This window comes from Aquila chrysaetos, chromosome 11 (assembly GCF_900496995.4).
Source record: "Aquila chrysaetos chrysaetos chromosome 11, bAquChr1.4, whole genome shotgun sequence".
NCBI classification, from domain to species: domain Eukaryota; kingdom Metazoa; phylum Chordata; class Aves; order Accipitriformes; family Accipitridae; genus Aquila; species Aquila chrysaetos.
Window position 1 is genome coordinate 33,194,605 of NC_044014.1, and position 20,295 is coordinate 33,214,899.

Consider the following 20,295-nt stretch of genomic DNA (forward strand, 5'->3'; position numbering starts at 1 on the left):
TGTATAACTTCTAAACTTCCAACACTGGATTGCACATTTTCTCCACAGCTGTTGGCTCAGTTAGTGAAGAACAGAAGGACTGTCCTAAAAGTGGCCAAATTTATTTTATCCCCCCCCCCCTCCCCCCCGCCCATGTCCTTAAAGCCAACCTCTACTGAGAAAAGCAAAGATAAAAAGACTGAGTAGCCAGCAAGCTCCTTCCATTGTCTTCCTATTCTGGTTGCCGTTCCAGAAGCCTAGTTAAAATCATCTCTGCAAAAGCTGCCTTTTCAAAGACGGTCAAAACACTTCTAATCTGAGATTACCCAATAAGAGCTGCACTACCATCTATAGAAAAATTTAGGACAAGCATTTAATATTTGCTGATACTAAGGATGACACAGCTTAAAGACTAACAATACAACAGCAGGATGGAAATTTTAAAAGGTGAATTTTGCACTAAACGCTACCAATTACTCACCATCTAATTACCTGAATTGTTATTCAGCTACGTTGCTTCTACTCACTCCAGCCTGATGCCACGGAAACTCCAGAACCAACCGTTTGCTTTGGAGATTTCCCTGGAAATATTAATTCCAAGGGGTAGTCAGGCTGGCATTAGCTCAAGCACGCAAAATTCTTATATCTGACTCTTATCAATTGGATTTTGACACACAGATATTAACTACTTTTATCCACACCATACTAGAGGACAGAAACCATGTAACTTGATCACATAACGCCCAGCAGTCAAGACATCTGATGTGCTGACTAATCACAATAATTATTCTCAACGCCTTCAGTTGTTTTTTTTTTTTAACCTGTCTTTATACTCAATGCCTGCAGAGAAAAGGAAAAACATGGAACAAAAGCTTACATTAACCTACCCAAGAACATAATCCTTCAGAAATAATGAAAAACTGTATCAGAAATTATTCTGCATCTTCAAATTAAAAGCAATCAGTGTTTAATCTTTAAGCTAAAGAAATCAAATGTATCATGCTTTCTACCAAAAACAAGCACAGGGGAAAAAAAACACCACTAAAAGGCAATTCAACAAACATTTCAGAGCTACAATTTCCCCTCAAAACCAAAGCCAACTGAAAATACATTTCTGCCTTGCAAAAATAGAAGATATATTATTGATGCTTCTCTCATTTAAGATAAAAATTCACAGTACAGCAAGCACTGTAATTCTGGAACAGCACTGACAATATAAAAATCAAAATAAGTGGAAAAAACACATGACTTTCTAGATTCAACAGTAAGTCTTACTTACAACCTCTTCCTTTCTCCACTTCCTTAAACCTATTAAGTTCATTTTTCCATTTTTAAGGCCTCTCTAAAAGCTATTTACTTTCAGTAAAGGAAGAAATAAACCAAAATAGTGAACAAAAATATCAAAAGCTTCTAATGTACCTCTGCTCCACAAGGCTTACAACAGCTTCTGTCAATCAGGACATTGATTGACTATCAATTCATATATACACACAGATTAATGCATGGAGGTCACATGTATCAAAAAAAACCTAGATACATAGTCCAAAAGCATGGGAGAGTAGCATCTTTCATTTATTTGCTAAATTACACTGTATGTATCAAAAATATTTATATTTAAAATTTATCATGGACAAAGTTTAAAAACTTCCCTTTTTTCCTGGCATGTGCATGCATGTGTCTGGGAAAAAAAGTGTTTGGTTTTGCAGTGGCCTACATTACACTTTTTTGTCCCCTATAAAGATCAATAAAGCTACAAAGCTCATACTGGAAAAGTCTCAAACTGCTTTTCCAAGCTGGCCACAATTACCACAAAAAGTTAATAACCATTTCTAAACTCTTTTACGCACTACATCCCAACATCATAATTTAAGACAGAAAGCAAACAATACCACAAGCAGCTGAAAATATATCAGGACTTTGTATGTAGTTACACATGAAAATATAATTACAAAGCTATGCCCAACTTTCAGGAGAAATCTCTGTTGTTCTGCTCTTGGGCTACAGCAGACAACCCTACTAAAATTACAAATCAAAGTCTGAGTAGGTTCCACAAACCCTGTCCAAGTCTGAAACTGGTATCTACATTACTAAATTGGCAGTGGTGACACAGTATCTAACACACCTGAAACACACGAAGCATGACAAATTGAATATACAAAATTCTTTTTGTTAGAAGTTCTGATTGTTAGAATCATGTTAATAAACTCTGAGTTGCTTAACTAAAAAGTCTGTTCAGATAAAGGAATATGAACAGTGAAAAGTGATGAAGGAAAGACAGTATTTTCCTCACACCCACTGAAATCCCAAGGTTGGCTCCCTGACCTCAGCTGGAGGGTCACAGTACTGCAACAACTCTCCATCCGTTCTTCAGACTGAATGATGTTTCTTGCAGATCAGTTGTAAGTTTAGCAGTAAGAAAAAGTTTGTTATGTATATTGTGTATCACATTTGAGACACACAAAGAGTCCTGCTACAGTGAGCTACAGCCAGGTATCTACCTTCAAGATTCTACGCTTGAACAAACTGAGAAATCAAAATAAGCTTCAGTTCAAAAGGGTCCTATTACAGTGGGTCCTATAAGTGTACAGTACAGAACCAAAACAATGGAAGAAGTCAGATAGGAATAGCTCTTTTCTTGTTTTTTTCACTCCTAGGTTTAGAGTTGGTAGGAGATATTTAACCTATCATTTGCACAAGTTAATTCTTTTACTCTTTGTGAGCACTACCATGAGATTGCATGAGGATGGACCTGTTCTGCCCTAACTTGAGAATAAGGAAAAAAAAGTATGTAAATAGCCTATCCAAAGTCACCTATCCAGAAACAGGAGCTCCTAAACAAGAAGTTTCAAAAAGCTATCAACTACAGAGGAAAGAGGAAACAATTATCAAGTAAAAAAATACAGTAATTCTGCTTTTAAAATACACTTAATAAGCAAAAAACTCAAAGCACTATAATTATGCAAGTTATGCATATAAATACATACTATGCTGTTCATTTCTGAAGATTCGTAACTTCCACACGGATGTACACTTCCAATAGGTTCCAACCCTTCTTCATCCCACATATACGTGCCATCAGAGCTGTCAGATGGAGAAAGCTCAAAAGAGGACCCAGCTCTGTAATTCATCTCTGGAGAAATCACATTCTCAGCAGTATGCTTTGTGCTTTCACTGTTGTCATCCACTGCTTAAAGAAAACAAGAATAGTTAAGATTCCAGAAACAATCTAATATTCAAAAAATAAATATTAAGATGTACAAATATTAAGATGTGTACTATTGGTGTTTTAACTTCTCAAACTGTACTGTAACAGAAATATCTGAAAGTGTTCTACAGTATTGTTCATTTATCCTAGAGCAGAAAACAGCTCAGGCTGGTTTGGTAGCTACAACTAAACATCCTTCCAACTTACATCTTTGCTAGCCTTTTACACTGCACTAATTCACCCATCATAAAAGCTACTTTCTAGAAATCTGTATCTTTTCAAGATATTAGTAAGTGGGTCTAAAAGTATATCCTTTGTATCCAATCTTTCGACTCTAAAGTCTCTCAAAACAAGCATGTACTATGAGAAGCCCATCAGAGACTTGAAAATACGGCTTTTAAAAACATCTTCTGTCTCTTCCATGAATTCTTAAAGAATTAATATAGCACGCGTCAGGAAAAAAACCAAAAAACCAGTGATATTCCTATTTATAAATTAACTGATTTAATTAGACACCCTACACTTATTCCCACTACTTAGAAGCAGTTACAGCTGTTCTCTGCCTACAGAGGTGGAGGAGGCGAGGGGGGCGGAGAAATTTTCTTAAAAGATCACCAGTCCAGAGAAATGAATAGCAAAGCAAGGATATAAAGAACCCCACAACCATAATGCAAGTGTGGTTAAAGGAGGTATCATTCATCCTTATCCCAAAGAAAAAGAGCTCTTCAAAATCATGCTTGGAAAAGATAACTATCATGCAGAAAAAGCACTGGAAGAAAACAAATGGGCCAACATAGAGCTAAGTGGCATTCAGAAACAATTCACAAGCAATGGGCAATTATATAAAACAACTTAATTACAGTTACAGACTCTTCATTTAGTACCTAAAATTTCAAACAGAACAAAGTATTTACCAGACACGTTTATATCAAGCCAGTCATCAGCATTACAGCCACTTTCCTTGAGAGAAGTGAACGGCTCGATCGACGTTATACTCCCATGCTCTAATTCTTGAAGGCAGCTCTCCTTTTGCTGTATTTGCATAGTTCTGTTTGGGTCTTCTATATCTATGAAATCATCACTGAAGTCTTCACTCAAATCATTTTTTTCAGAGGATGACAAAGAAGATATAGATATTTCATCTCCATCATCGCTCATACACATGACTTTTGACCCATGTTTTCCCATACTTTCATGCAGGCCCTCATCAGAATCTGTTCTTTGAGCATTGCTCTCTATAATACTGTTTTTCTCAATTGCTCTATTAATATTTGTTGAAATTTCAGAGTTCTCCACAATGCACGTGTCAGGAGTTGTACTTTTGCTGCCATTCACGATATTTCCAGCAAATCGCTGCCTGGTAGGCTTCAGCAGAGAAGGCCGACTTAATCTGTATCCAAAAGAAGGTGCTGACCCAGATCCATTCGACAGTGGGGGCTTCTTTGAACAAGGAGCTGACATACTGGAGTAGGGCCTGGTAAATCCGTACTTCATAGGTTCATTTCCATTGGGTACATCCAACTGACGTGCATTTCTTGACAACAAAGTCGACCTCTGAGATGTCCTGGCAGCTAGATTTTGACTATGATAAGGCCTTGTAAGATCCACAGCTTTATTAAAGGAATGTGACCTGGTTAAAGATGCAGTGGGAAGGAAAGAATTCTGAATGGAATGTGAAAAACTTTGTGATCTTACCATTTTTTCACACGAAAAAGCCTTGCTATTGTCTGTAGATTGTGCCAGGCTTTCTCCTGAACTTGTCCTTGTGGCACTGGAATTAGCTCTAGGTCTCTGCAAACCTACCACTGGTCTATTTCCGTAAAATCCATTTAAATGCGATTTTGGAGCACTGAGTCCAGAATATGAGGTCCTTCCTGACAGGGTACCTTTGGCAAATTTTGCTGAACTAGAGAGTCCAGGCAAAGACTTTGGGTTTAATTCCTCAGTAGAAGATACAAACATATTGGTTTGCTTTGCTGCTTTTGATGCAACTGAAGCAGTACTGTTCAAACCCACCCTGAGCACATCATTACCCAATGCTCCTTGAGATTGAGAATACTTCTCAGAATCAATTAATTTTTCGTTACAGTTATGCTTAGAGTTTGTGTCTCTCCCATTTTGATCATGAAGTTGATATTTATTTGATTTTTTCCAATTGAAAGAAAAGGAAGACATGCGAACAGTGCCATTGTGCTTGCCAAAATTTTTGCCACCATTATTGCCTGCTAAACTAATAGCCGTCCCATTCGGCATAGGTTGCAAAACACTTCCTAAAGTTTTCGTTCCATATTTCGGTAGCCTGGAAACCAAGGATGTCCTGATTTGATTTTTTTCTTCCATGAGCTATTGGGTACATTGGTCCTTAAAGAGTGCTTGAATCTGAGGAAAAAAAAAAAATTAGACCTGAATCAACCACACATTAAACATAATTTTATATACATTTGCATCTATATGTTTACTACATTCCTGTGCATAACTATACCATGGTGATACAAAGTAACCCATACAACTTTTGTGAACTCCAGAGAAATACCTGTCACCAGTAGTTACTTGGCAGTAAGGTGTTATTCAGGTCACACCTTCCTCCCCCAACTTTCATTCTCTAGATAAATGGCCTTTTTTTTTTTTTTTCCTTCCTTTTGAAATCTATAAAATAAGCTTAAAAAGGACTTGGGGTTTTTTTCCATTTATCGATTTTGAGCAGCAAACTGAATTTTTCAACTGTTACAATTATTAAATCACATACTTAAGACTTGATATTTAAAAAAACCCACAAATAGAACATGGCACAAACCTGTAGTCAGCAATGTAAAACTGCAAAAATTATAATGTAAAGTCCAACTAAAAGCTAGTTTTTTGAAAATTATTTTCTTTAGTTTCCCCAATGTCTATGTTACAAGATACAAAATAATCACTCATCATCCACCTTCACCACAGCATTTTTTTTCCAGATCTTACTGATATCCCCAATTCAATATGAGAATTCCTAGCTGTTTTTTCCTCTTTGAATGAAAACTGTAGTCTATTTTTGTCATCATCTTATTCATGTACAAGACTTGAGGTACAGCCCAACAGTTATGTAAGGTCAGTGCTAGTAAGTGAACTCAAAAGTTTCACTTCTGTGCAGCGACACATGAACACATAACAGTAGCTACAAAAGTACAAGATAAAAAGATAATTATAGCATTCATGCATTCCCTCGTATCTTGAATTTCGCTTCCATCCACCTGGTTTGGAATACAGGTATTCCACTACAGTCTTTAATGAAGCTTTGTTGTATCTCAACTTACAGTCATGTCATTTTAGTCTATTTTATATAACACTTATTTTATAAAGCCATATCTGCTTTACAGACACATCTTTGCCTCAAAAGTTTTTGCCTTGAGAATTCCGATATCCTTGCTTTGATATACTGCTTTTTGTTTCTTCCACGCTCATCCACATACCCATCCTACTATTTGGACAACTAACTGTGTCTGTATCACCTTTTTGTACAGCACTTAGTCTGTTTTGCCTGGCTATACAATATGAACAACTTGTCTACATGTTATTATTAAAGACTTGCAATTCAGACAATAAGGCCTTGCGAAGTCTCCAAGTTTCAATGTTTCATCTTAAGACAAGTTTTACTCTTGTGTTAAATTCTGTATTTGCAAGACCAGGTTTCTTTTTTTTCCAAGACAGTTGTAAAAGAATATCTTGCTTTTGCTAGCCGCGATTTTATGTTTTCGTCAGTTCCACCCGCTGGTCTTACAATGGTGTAAAGACACAGAATTTCAGTCATTCATGTTATTCCCTGAAACTATGATCCCCGTTTCTCTTTTCACAGACCTATACACAGCTGGCAGGACTAAAAAACCCATGAACATTTTTAACCCACAGCAATCCTGGTGAGAATCAACACACACACAACAAGTAACATACTTATTCAAGGTACAGAAAATATCTTGTGTAACCACAGCAAGCATTACCTTAAAGGGAGTCACTCCCCAAGCTGCAAAACCTCACTAAGAAACACTTAAGATAAAATCAAACTAGCATTAAATTCATGCAAACAGAAGTGCCCTTAGGATTTTGTAAATGAATAGGATGCCCCAGAGCTGTACTTCTGGAAGTGGATCTACATTAAAACGATACAAAAAGATACATACTCAGAGACATGGCTTTTTAGGGGCTTCTAGTGTAGTGACAATATCAGAATTCACATCCTACAACTGGCAGAGTGCATCTCCATTCAGAACCACACAAATCCAGAGTTTTCAAATACTGTTAATTCTTGCACACCAGAGACATAACCCTCACCTAGGTGTACAAAGAAGCACACAAGTATTTCACCCTGGTGACAGCAAAACATTTAACTCATTGTGTATAATACATGCCCATATGTAGATTTAGGTGTCTAATGTTAGACATCTCAAAAACACTATGACCAACATCATTTACTAAGAAAAGCATTCACAGCATCTCATTCATGTATCTGTACCCATAAAAAAGAAACTTGCAAACAGTGTACCTGTATACCTTGCAAATGAAAAAAACATTATGCTTTAGTATCAAATGTCAACATCAAAGATATTTATTTTATGCCAAATATATACGGTAAAGGCAATAAAGTACACTTTTTTTTTTTAATAACTCCATGCATAAAAAATGGTCTTTAACATTATGATATATTCATTCACAGCAAGCATCGTACTGCAGATCCATCAAAAGATATCCCAACTCTAATAAAAAGGCTCAAGTCTCATAAAGAAATCTTCCGAATTAAAAAAGTTAAATTAGAAAGCTGCTAATTTAACTTTCATGCTTTACGGATAATTCCCTTTTCACATCTGTCTACCATCTCTCAGGTGGCTGCAAAATTTAAATGAGGCCATTTAGTTAGATTGCTTTAATCCTCCACCAAGTGCTGCAAATTAAACTTGAAAAGAAGACCTTTCAGTTCTCTAGGAAGGGTGCCTGCTCATTTATCCTTAATTAGGAAAAGACAAAACATTATCTTCAAGAAAACTGTACTGATTGCTTAAAACACTTCAGATAATTAAATTAAAAGACAAGCAATACTTGTCTGTGTTTGATTAGCTACATAACTGTAACTACTGTGTCACCTTTTCAATTCTAGGTTGCATTTGTTTCACTGAAATACAATGCCATCAAAAAAACCCCCAAAACTTAACAGTATCATATCTTGTATCATGTTACTTTTCCCAGAAAATGGGACATTTTCTTAAGTTCCCTTAAACATCCTCAATCTTGACATACATTTACTACTAGAAATTACACTACCCTAACAATGAAATTCCCTTATCAAGAAGCACAGTACCTGCAAATTACAGTATGATTTCTGCATCCCACAAAACTGAGGTTCAATAAAATTTAAGTCGCTTTCTGCTGTATTATAAAGAAATTCAAAGTATTTTTAGACATCAGCAATTTATGGATTTTTTTAAAAAAGACATTTGAGCAAACAAGTCTTATATGCTTTGCCTTGGGAAATAGATTATCTAGTGCACACAAGCCTAATCGGGAATTAGCTAATTATAAAGAGCCTAGTCTTTTATAATGATCCAGGGAAAAGGAATTAAAACTCACAGACCCTCTCTGAAGTACAATCTGAATTAACTGAAAAGCTGCTATACCCTTACCTTCAAGGATATTCAAGATCCTGGTGATAAGCAAAAGGATATTCATTCTCGCTCTCTTTTGTGCTTTCTGTATAGGATTATTTACACCTCGACAAGATCCTCCAATGTTAGTTTCAACTAGCAAACACAACATTCACTTTTACTTCATTCACAGTCTGTCTCAGCAACATCAGGGAGGCCCTTTCCTATATATTAACTTCTCGGCAAAGTTTAGTTTTGCATCTGAGACTCCGCCCTACGTGTTGTGGAATGATTATTACAGCAGAAGACAGCTTAAGGTTAATACATTTCAATATTTGGGCACCTTAAAATATCGCAATCCCTATGATCCATGCTAGAGAGCTAACAGCATTTTCAAGTTCCAAAGAGATTACTATGAGTGGGACCAAATTCCCCTCCTATTGCCGTAGCAGTGTGGAATAAACAGCTCGCAGATGAAACGTACCTGACAGACTGGTGACAGTCAAGAGCAATTCTGCAGAACTATTGCTATGCCAACAGTTTCAGATGTACGTTTCATTATTCTTAGCAATTTTAAGACCACCTAAACAGAAATACTGTGTAGCTAACTAAAGTTCCATTTCTTAGAGCAACTTCCTCCCAGTGTGAAGAATTTCTTTGAGGCAGACAAACATAAGTTTGTGTAACAGGATTGTGCTGGAAAATCAAGATAGTCAACACCTCCTTGCTGCTTCTGGGTAACAAAAATGATACTTTCCTGTAGGTCTGCAAGAAGCTCGCAGCTACAGTGGTACACAAGCTTCCTTACCTATCCAGAAACATTATGTCCGTCAGTGTCCATATATCAGCAAACACCAATTATTAATCAGTCATTTTTTTTGGTATTTGGTGTGGGCAGACTGACAGAACAACTGCTATGAAGCCTGTGAATAAATAAATTATTCATATTTCTGCCATCATGTGCCGGATATTACTGAAGCCAATGAAGTTTAATGACCACATTTGCCAAGCCAGACCTTATACTCCTATTATTTGCCTTCCGCAGAAGGCCTAAGAATTAAGATACTATCTAATTCTACTTGTTTGGCTCAGTGACAGGTGATCTGAAGCAGCAGTTTACCAATATTCATGCATATTTATCTTGCCAACTCTACAGTGCTAGAATTTCCAGGGACCTTAATTCTTTTTCCTAGAAAACAAAAGCATGTTTCTAGTATATAAAAAGCATGGACAGGAAAGTGACAACATTCGTCCAATGGTAAACTAAATTATCTCCTCTAGTGAAAAGCTTACTTGGCCACAGCATTACATTAGGGTAGAGAAAACAACTGTTAACTACTGTCCAACCAGTGCAGAAAATGAGTGAAGCCTGCCCTTGGGAACTGAAGAGCAAATGGCAGGCCACGAGTGGATGGCTTGAGGCAGGCACAATCTACTACCTTAAGTAACAATTACATCCTGTTTTCTGCACCACACTTCTAACAGGAGGGCCCTGCTGAAATCTGAGACACAAGACCAGCTCTTCAAGGTGCTATGGACATGCTTCAAGATAGCTGCTCCTAACTTCCCATGGGCTTTCATGATAACCAAGATGCCCTCCACACAGAAAAAAGATACAAATTTGCCAACCTGAAAAAAGATTGTAGTTTACTTCTAATTATAATCTGCTGAATCTAGATACACCTCATGGCCTTTGTGAATTCAAGTGCACATGTAGTATTTCAAATCTGTCCACTGTGCATGGCTTACAAAAACCACCTCTGTATACCTCTGCGTTTTAACACCACAACTTCTATTTCTTTATTTATTTTTCTATTCAGGACACATAGAATACAGATCTTTTCACCACTGATTTGTGGTGAAACTTAAGCATTAAGAACTATTTTTCTTAAAAATGTAATTTAAAAAAATGCATTAGGACAGTTATGTGAAAATATCTTATTTCCACCAGCATATGGACATACTGAATGACATAAGGGAAAAATCAGGGAGGGCCCTGCAACAGATGCAGAAAAAGTCTTCTTTAGAAATACTTCGGAACACTGCAAGATGGGTAGCATGACTGCAAGTCAATTTTCAGCTTTAAGAGGACCATGAGAGCTTAACAGAATCAAAGAAACTGGCAGGAGATGTAGCTAGCAAACACCTGCTCTGAGCAGGACAAGCCCTGAGGAACTGAGGATGATGAATACTGAGGAAATTCCACATGTTGTATAAATGAAATTGAATCAGAATACAACTAGAAATTCTGACGGCTCCAAGATTGAACTTCTGAGTATTCACAACTGTCTCATATTCTCTTGTGTTATTTGCCCTGCACAGACTGGCTACAGTTCAGTGAAAAAAGCCACCTTCTCTCAACTCCAAGATCCAGTAAGATTTATCAGCTCTGCAGTAAAATCCTCCAAGCCTGCCTGCCTTCCTTCTCCTGTCTTCAGTGTCTCCAAAACACCTCTGTTCTTGAATCAATTCCCATGCTTTATGAAGGCATCCATGAATTTAAGTGTCTCTCCCTTTCCTATGTCCAAACTGCACAGTGATTAATACTAGCATCCTTGACAGTCTGCCTTTTGAAGGTACCATAGCCATAAAGTATGGTAAGAAATTCCAAGACACTTAATGCTTATTTTTCTGTTTCTCTGAAATAATTTTGTTCTTCTGTGTTCAAAGTTGTGAGATTCTGTTCCCAGATCTCAGAAAGCTTAGAGGTAAGTCCTTCTCTATTCTTCCTCCCCCACATTTTGGTATGCTGATGTCCTACCCATTTGTAAAGTTTGATCTATCAAACATTAAGCAAACCAGTTATCCAAGCTGCTGTTGCGCTGAATTTCATTTACTGCTGGTCAGAAAGCACTAGGTCAAGGAATATAAGCAAAGCATGATAAAGGGAGGAGAGAACAAGAAAGACATCATGAAGAGATTAGGGCTTCTGTATTTCTAATATTGAACAGTATCTTTAGTCAATACAACAAAAAGATGTGACGTTCCTTGCAATCTTTAAAAGCATTGTTGTTATTCATCAGAATATGGTTTCTTAATGCTTTGTAAGGCTACAGGACACACGCACTTACTGGAGAAAAAGAAATAGGGAAATGCAGCTCTATTTTGTAGAACAAAGCTACTAGAATACTTCCAGAATCAAAAACTCCATTCACATCGCTTAGGGCCACACTCTCAATTCACTCTCCCATTAATGCTATTTACACCGAGTATCAGGCATCTCAAGGAAGAAAAAAAGGGCTAAGTGCTATCTTGCCCAGAAATGTAAGCTTTGTCATAGTTTGCCCACTTGTGCTCTACATATTAGTAAAATAGAGACTGTACATTTTAAACCCCAAATTTTTACATCAAACCTTACCAAAAGGTTAAAACAAAACAGGATTTGAGTTATCATAAAACCCTTAAGATTATATTGAGAAAAAAAGTCATGCAAATATTAACTACAAGTAAGATCTTTGCTAAGGCTTCTGAAATAGGTAAATTTGCCCTGATTTTTGGCATTCTTACACGACTGATAAGACAGAAGGCAGTCAAGGTCCAGGTGCTTATCCAGCTGCAGCAAGGGAGCAGCTTCAGGACAAAGAAAAGAAGATGGAAGAAGATACTTGGGGGTAGGGATATATTACTCCCAATAAAAGAGAATCTCAGGGCCTGCAAAAAGGAAGAAATAGACTTGAAACAGTGCACTTTCACACTCCTCTTAAATGTTAATACAGGTTATTATAGTTCATTCATAAATGAGACATGAAATGCAACAACACTTACTCTTTTCTGCATTAGTCCTGACAGCCTAACTGTTCTCAGGGACAGAAGTCAGCTAGCAATGGGAATAAAGCATTGCAGAGGCACAACTCCTCTCTGAAGCCGCCAATCATCTGATGAATCCTCTTGGAGGAAACCATCAGTTCCCTTCTTCAAAAAGATCTACTCTTCTTGCCACAGCAGAGGCAAAACATAGGTCTACTCTGACTTGGTCAAAATTCTGGAAAATGCCTTCAGTAAGAAGTAAAGGTGGCTCAGACACTATTGGACATTGGGTTTTCCTTAAGTTGGCTTTTGCGCACTCTCCCAATCACCCATCCAAATGTAGCAGAGCCATAGCTTGTTAGATCTGAACTAGCGATGTCAACTCTGTACCTGCAGATATAAACACCATACACTTCCTTCAGAACACAAGATACAGAACATAGTAAGGCTTTCACTGGAAATCCAAAGAACATAAAGCGCAGCTGATAAAAACACTACATTAAGCTTGCTGACCCCAAGAACAGCTTTGCAAGCATTGCGAGAGGCGGATGGGATACATTGTAATAAATCAGAAGCAGAAACAACTGACATAATCATGACTGATACACCTAGCTCTGATGCAGAAACACTCCTGCTACAAGGAATTAAATTATGTGGATTACTTCATTTTGTTATGTTACACAGCAAACAGCCTTCTGTGAACAGAACCATTGCAACAGATTCAACCTTAGCAAGTCATGTAGACCAAGCTTCTTCAGTAGGGTAGCTTAACAGCTCTTAAACTGCAGAAGATGTACTGTTCTCAAAATCTTTGTTGGTGAAGAGATAAAGAGCCTTTATTTGCTTCAATTCTTTGATGACATTATTCAGTTTAAATTATTACCAAATTTGCAAGGATAATAAACAGAAAGGGGAAAACCAAACTAAGAAAAGACACTGTCTGTCTGCCTTACAGATCTAACGCTCTGCAACCTAAAGACAAAGTTGTACACTACAGAGAAGAAAAGAACTAAACCATCATATTACTCGAGCGTTATTCACACACACACACCACACAGAAGTACTGTGACTATAAAGCGCATCTATATCTAGGTTACCCTCCCATGCTGTCTTAACGCTTGCTTGTATTTGGCAAGATTTCTATCCTGGAAGATACCCGTAATTGTGTGTATGTATGTGCATGCGTACATACATATTTGAAAGACTCTGATCTTTCCCATTTGATGATGATAGCTGCCTTTCAGAAAAGTTTTAAAGCTGACATCACTGTCTAGATCATAAAGGCAAATTAAATTTTATGCTGTAGTTAATATTGACTGAATAATGCCAAACATCAACTGCAGTCTAGAATCCAAGCTTTCTAGAAGCGAAATGGTGGATCTCAGTCTCCTTTCAAAAATTTTGTGATTATGTCAGCATCAAAGCAACTGATAGCAGAAACAGGCCACTGCTTTTGCTGATGGTATTATTCCTTCAGCAACAGCATTTCATGTTGGTAATTTCAATCTTTCTGAATTTACTCTTACAAGACAGATTAATCTGTCTCCGAGTTCAGACATAAAAGCAATGTCATTCTGCGAACAAGTAGGAATTACCTGCTGTTGTCTGGCAAATATTTCACTTAAAAATAGAGGAGCCTCCCTTTTCCCTCAGAACTACCCACTGTCACCAAATGATTCAAACACACCACTCCCATCTCTAACTCTACTAGGAAAGACTTACTTCACCATTAATTCAGTAATGAACTAGAGAGTCAGCTTCCAGTTACCGTTTTCTGCTACTTATTTAGTAATACATGCTACCTGGAGCAGGATTTTCTTGCTGATAAGAACAGGCAGGCTGGAAGCCAAGTGAAACTTTGAATACAACTGATTATAAATGGAGATATCCCTTTTTAGACTGCCACCTTGTCCATCCTACTCCTCTAGTTTGTTTATTCAACTGATGCATCTTCTCCATGTAAGAACACTGAGCTGTCTTGAGCTAAAACCCTCTTACAGGGGTACAAACAGATATTGTTCAATATATTTTTGTACTGATTATATAATAACTAATGACAGAAACCCATCTGAACCACTACTGAACAGTTTATCTATGTAGGTATCTTAAGATTAATTCCCATTAGTTTAAATCTGCAGTGAGGATCTGCTTACCACCAATACATAAGATCTTTTTTTTTCCCTCCAGATGCACATGCTCATTCTTTCTACTGCTGCCTAAGAATTCTAGCTATAGGTTAAGCTGAATGACATGCAGAGATAATTGAAGGAGACTGCACGTAATTCATAGACTCGCTGGTACTGAGATATCTTCAGTAAGCCTGAAGAGGTTCACAGGTGATAATTGAGCAAGACTAGACAAGATGAAGCAGAAGGATGATAGAACAAAATAGTTTTAGGAATTTCTTTTCTACATATTGCCAATGCTATTTCAACATAGTTTAGGTTTTTTTCAGAAGATCAAGACCTTGAGACAAGAACATGTCAAACCATTGCTACAGAATTTTTAAAAAATCATACTGTTAAGTCAGCCACTGCTGAATTAAAAAAAACAAAAAAACCCAAAAAAAACTAGAAAAAGGACTGACAAAGAAAACCTTTAAAACTTCTGTCATGAAAGAGAGCAAGTGAACCCTGGATAAGCTTGAAATATTATATAAATCATAATATTTGTTTGGGTTTGGAACATGGCAATTCAATGTCCAGATTCAATTCTCCAGCTCAGCTGTAGAGTTCCAGCAGTCAATCTTATTTTAAAGGCAATGAATAAAAAGTCACACTGTCTCCTGCGGTAGCCTTAAGAAAATGCACTGGGAAGAGAATGAACAGGGCAAGCATATAATGTGACTTTCTCAACTTTCAACTACTTCCAATTCATAAGATTTCTTGAATTTGATGTAGTTTGTTTAGGAACCCTCCACAATCCTGTCCAACCTGTCCTTGAGTCCCTAAACTTTTTCCATCCATGACTGCCTTAAGCAAGGAGTTCCAGAGCCCTACTAATAATACTTTAAAAGGTTATTTCAGTGCCTTACACAGATTCCTGAGGAGAACTACTTGTAAACTCCCTTCATTGCAAGAACTGGCCACTGATTTCTGCTCTCCTTGCTACCAAACATAACAGTTATATCGATCAGTTTGTTTCATATCTATGTGCTTTCAAGAAGATACTGGATCACTTGTATTCTTTGAAGTGAAGTTTGACTTCTCTTCAACATCCACCCTTAACCAAAAATACTGCAGTCACATACTGGCATATTATAGCTTTCAGTCAAAACTTACTTATTTTTGAATCACATCTTCAAAGTATCACTTCCTTGCTATTGAATTTCATTTCATTAGTGCTGGACACCTACAGCTTCTGTCTACAGTTCTGTCTACAATAACTGATTGCTATTAATCAGTTCCCAAACTCTCTAAAAGTATTCCAGTACCAAGCAACTTTGCAAGTTTGCCACAGCATAACAAATATGAACATGTTTTTAACCACAGACTGGCAGCCCTCTGTAAGTATTTTAAAGTGTGTTTTGTATTTTCATACTGATTTTCTGATAAACAAACACAGTTATATCCAAATGTACCCATCAAGGTCAGTTTTCTACAACATAGAAAACACTTGTTATATCCTCATACATTTGCAATTGTAAAAAAAAAAAAAAAAAAAAAAGAAAAAAAGATTCTCAAAGAAACTGATGTGTGTAACTTCACTTACTAGTGACAGTCTGTCCACAGGATCAGTTTCTCCCAGGTTAGCTTACGGAGTTACACAGAGATAGTCATCTATGCTTATATTTTACTTGAACTGAAAGGAAGCTGATACATATAATTTGTTTTGTTTAATCAAGATCTCAAATTTAGTCATGGTCAAGTGTTATTTTTATAAACTATCATTTCAGAGAGCTTTCGTGTCTGAAAAGATTTACACAGACAGGGATTAGGTTTGGTGGTTTTTTTTTTAAACTCTGTTTACTGATGGACAAGGCTATACAGGATGAAAGATTCTGCTCCTTTCCTCAAGTCTCCTGCTATCAGCAGTAGCTTTGGCATTGCCAAGTTTCCACCTATGCAAGTTTGCCATACTGAGATGAAGGTTAGTTAAAAGTCATAGCTTCCCCCAAATAATCAAAAATACTGATCAACAGACCTATGTAATAATTTCCTCATATAAGACGAGAAAAAAATGCATTTAGGTAAAACCTATCTTTAATATGATTCATGAAAAGAACATGAGTTGAAGTATCATACAAATTCAGATGGTAGTGAGAATCTCTGTGTCTATCTAGAAGAGTAGTGAGCATCTCTGTATCTATCTAGAAAACATTCTTGAATCTCCAGCTCAAAGTACACATGGTATTTTTGAGTCAAGAGAACCCAGGATATTCAGCCCTCCCTTGACACTTCGCTTCACTTGCGCTGTGTGTGTCACAAGCCACCTGGGCTAATTAGGCTAAAAGCATAGGAGTTCTTTTGCTTCAGGGAACAAATTCAGAAATTGTTTGCAATTTAAGGGTTATTCCAGATCTATAACTTGTTCAACACCACCACATAAAAGTAAAACCTTATCAGCCATTTTCCTCTGGCTAAGAAGCCAAGCCTCCTTGCAGTGAGAACCTTGCCAACATTAACGATACTTCTGCTTCAATCAAAGCCATTAAAATGCACTCTGCAGAAGACTACCTCAACTCATCACAGACTAAGTGCTCACAAAAATCCCAATAATCTGTATTGAAAAAGTCATTTTACTGAGAACTTGTGACACCAGTTCCCCATGTGACCAGGGATAAGCATCCCCCACCCTAGGACTTTCTTGCTTCACTTACTATAGAATATTATTAGAACTGCTCCAGCTGAATCCTCCCTTTAGAACAGAGAATAGCCAGTGAGCAAAGTCCAGATCTCTGCAAATCAAGATACTTTTGATCAAGGAAGAAACAATATTCTCAGAATGTCTCCCAAAATGCACCTATCTGATTGAAGTTTAAGAGCAAGCTGGAGTGTGTGTCCCAGAGGTACGAAGAAATGCAGAGACCTACACTGACTAGCTAAACTTCAACTTTGGAATAATTATTTTAACGCTGTTGGGATTTTATTGTAACATACGTGTTCGGGTATCCAGAGATTTACATAAGCTTTTTTATCGCTCCAATTGAAACACAATACAGGATTTTAAACCTAATTATCAAAAGCACCATTAGTATTTTGATCTTCTTAGTATCGCTGTTGGCACGGAATTTGACCCTGCCTGAAAGCTTCTAATTAAGATGACAGTGCTGCTGTTTAAACTTCCAAACAGTGGCTAAAACAGACCACCACAACCACTGCTGCAACTGGCTACCTTTTATTCCTTCGTCTCTCTTCTGTTTTCAGAGATCTGCACTTTCTAACAATTTTAGGCAAGCAACGTTCACCTGAAGACTGGTGGCATGATGGCTTTTTATCTAGAGAGCCAGTGCCAACACTTATTTGTCACTGGTTTATTCCAAATAATCAATCCCTCTTAAAGGATGATCAGGTCCAAAAGAAATAGGTTTTACTCCACGGAGCTTTTACATGAACAGTTCTATTAAATGGGATTACTCATTAGCATGACAATACATTAAATGTGATCATTATGTTAATTGAGATCATTACTATTCCTTTTTTCTATATTCATATATATTATTACTTCAGTTCAAAACCACAAGGTGTTATAGTGGTCAAAAATATCAAATACAGAAATCTTCTAAACCTGAAACATTTCTACTGTTTAAATAGCTTTACAATTAGAAGATGATACTCAGCCGTTCTTGGGAGTTCGTACATTGATATTTCTGTAATGAAAAGTACTAACTGTGAGCAAAGATTAAACTTTGACCTTAAAAACATTTTTTCTACTGCAATTTGTACATTCACGTAGATCCTTGGTTAACATTTAGATAGCTGTTATTACTAAAGTTCCATTTGTTAGGCATGCACCTCTTCAGCTTGGAGGCATTAAATTCAAAATAGGCCCACAGAATTTAGAGTTATGCGATCATTATATGCATGAGAAAATATCTGCCAAATGTCATCCAGTATCACCAAAAAAATGTAAATATTTACTGCCTCCCACTAATATGATGAAGAGTTTTGTATTTTCGACTACTCCAGAAGACATATTTTTAAGGTTTCAGAGAATATTTAAAGTGGTTCTCAACTGTAAGAACATAACAATATGAGACCTTAGATCCAACTCCATTTCCATTTTAATACCTTTGTAACGAAAAATTCTGTTCTGCATCAAATTGAGGCTCAAAGTCCACAAACACCAGGAACAAACCTGCTACGAAGATGAAGCACCAATCCTACCAGTTGAACTAATTCCCCTGAAAAGTGGTAGACATCTTTATACAACGTACCAGATGGAGTCCCAGATCTACAATCCTTACCTTAATTTGTTGTCTGGCCTGGACACTAATGCTCTGCTACAGCATAAAGTTCCCATTCGGTTTTGCTTTCTTTAACTGAAGATAAACAGCTCGACTTCCTCCAACTCAAAGTTAAAGGCTGAAGCTGCCTACGTTTCATTGTGTGTCAAAGTACATTTGACAGAACACGATGTTAACAGCGGGCTCTGGATGATGAAAGCAAACTCTTAGTGTCATTAACGCGAAATCACCATAACGTACATAACATTCCCTTGTTGTTATAAGCAAAATCTGAACAGATTATAGACAAAGCAGATATTCCACCTTTTTTTTTTTTTTTTTTTTTTTTTTAACTGTTGTTTTTGAACAACCACATACTGGGTGCTTTTGCTTCTTCCCCTTTTGGGGGCTACAAAGGGATCTTTGCGACCAGGGCCCTCAGCAGCTGTTTCCCGATATACCTGCCGGTACGTCTCAACCAGCAGAGAGCGAGAAGACGCATAAACCACCGCAAAGCAGGAGCCGACGGAGGAAGGCAGCGGCAGGCCTGCCGCGCCAGATCGCCCTTCGCCTGGGGGAGCGGCGCGGCGGACCAAGCCGAGGGCAAGCCCCGGACACCGCCGGCCAAGCCGGCAGCGCTGCCAGCGCCCCGCCAGCCGGGGACGGCCGCACCTGTGGCACGGCTCGCAGCCAGCCGCACCGCGGGAGCCTCAGCTGACATTCAGGCCGCCCCAAAGGCGAAGGCTGCGCCCGGGCAGGGACACGCAGGAGGCTGACCGGCCCGCCCCGCCCGCCCGCCCGGCCCTCCGCCGCCCTCCCCCAGCCTCCCGCGGCCCGCCATACCGCAATCCCCCCCCCTCCCGAGCGGCGACCCCATCCCCGCCCCCCCCCCGCAGCCCTCTCTCCCCCCCCCCCCCCCGCCTCGCCGCCGGCAAGGAGACCCCCAGCAGAGCGGCCCAGCGTGAGAGGAAGGGGGGAGCGCCCTGCCGGCGCCCTCCCCGCGCCCGCCCCCGCCACACTCACCGCCGGGACGGGCGCAGGCCGGCGCTGTCCCCTCCTCGGGCAGGGCCGCGGCGCTCTGCGCCCTCAGGTGCCGGCCGCCAGCCGCGCCGCCCCGCCCCGCCCCCGCCCCGCCCGCCCCGCCCGGCCGCGCCCGGCCCGGCCCGCGGTGGGAGGGCCGGCGCGCGCAGTCCCACCGCGCATGCCCGGGTGAAGGGCGCCGGGCCGCCTCCCCACGCCCCTCCGCGCCCCTCGGCTCACCCTGACGTCAGCGCGGGCGGCGCGCCCCCGGCCGCCGGACCCCGCCCCTCCCCGTCGCCCGTTAGGCGCCGTGCGCGCGCACCCTCCTGCCGACGCCTGCGCCCGCGCGGCGG

At 39.0% G+C, this 20,295-nt stretch overlaps 1 protein-coding gene across 7 annotated transcripts in view; it reads right to left on the minus strand.

The window, feature by feature from the left end:
• Positions 1–20,076, minus strand: part of CCSER2 (coiled-coil serine rich protein 2) — a 75,914-nt gene extending 55,838 nt beyond the window's left edge. For 3 of the 7 annotated variants that reach the window (XM_030030024.2, XM_030030028.1, XM_030030026.1), the window contains exons 1-3: positions 19,946–20,075; positions 4,099–5,563; positions 2,964–3,163 (exon numbers count right to left, since the gene is read on the minus strand). In XM_030030024.2, coding sequence (XP_029885884.1) covers positions 2,964–3,163; positions 4,099–5,524 — 1,626 coding nt within the window. In that variant the 5' untranslated portion in view covers positions 5,525–5,563; positions 19,946–20,075. Of the gene's footprint in view, positions 1–2,963; positions 3,167–4,098; positions 5,564–18,943; positions 19,129–19,945 lie in introns of all 7 variants that reach the window. The other 4 variants (XM_030030022.2, XM_030030027.2, XM_030030023.2 and 1 more) reach the window with 3 other exon arrangements.
• Positions 20,077–20,295: the final 219 nt, after the last annotated feature.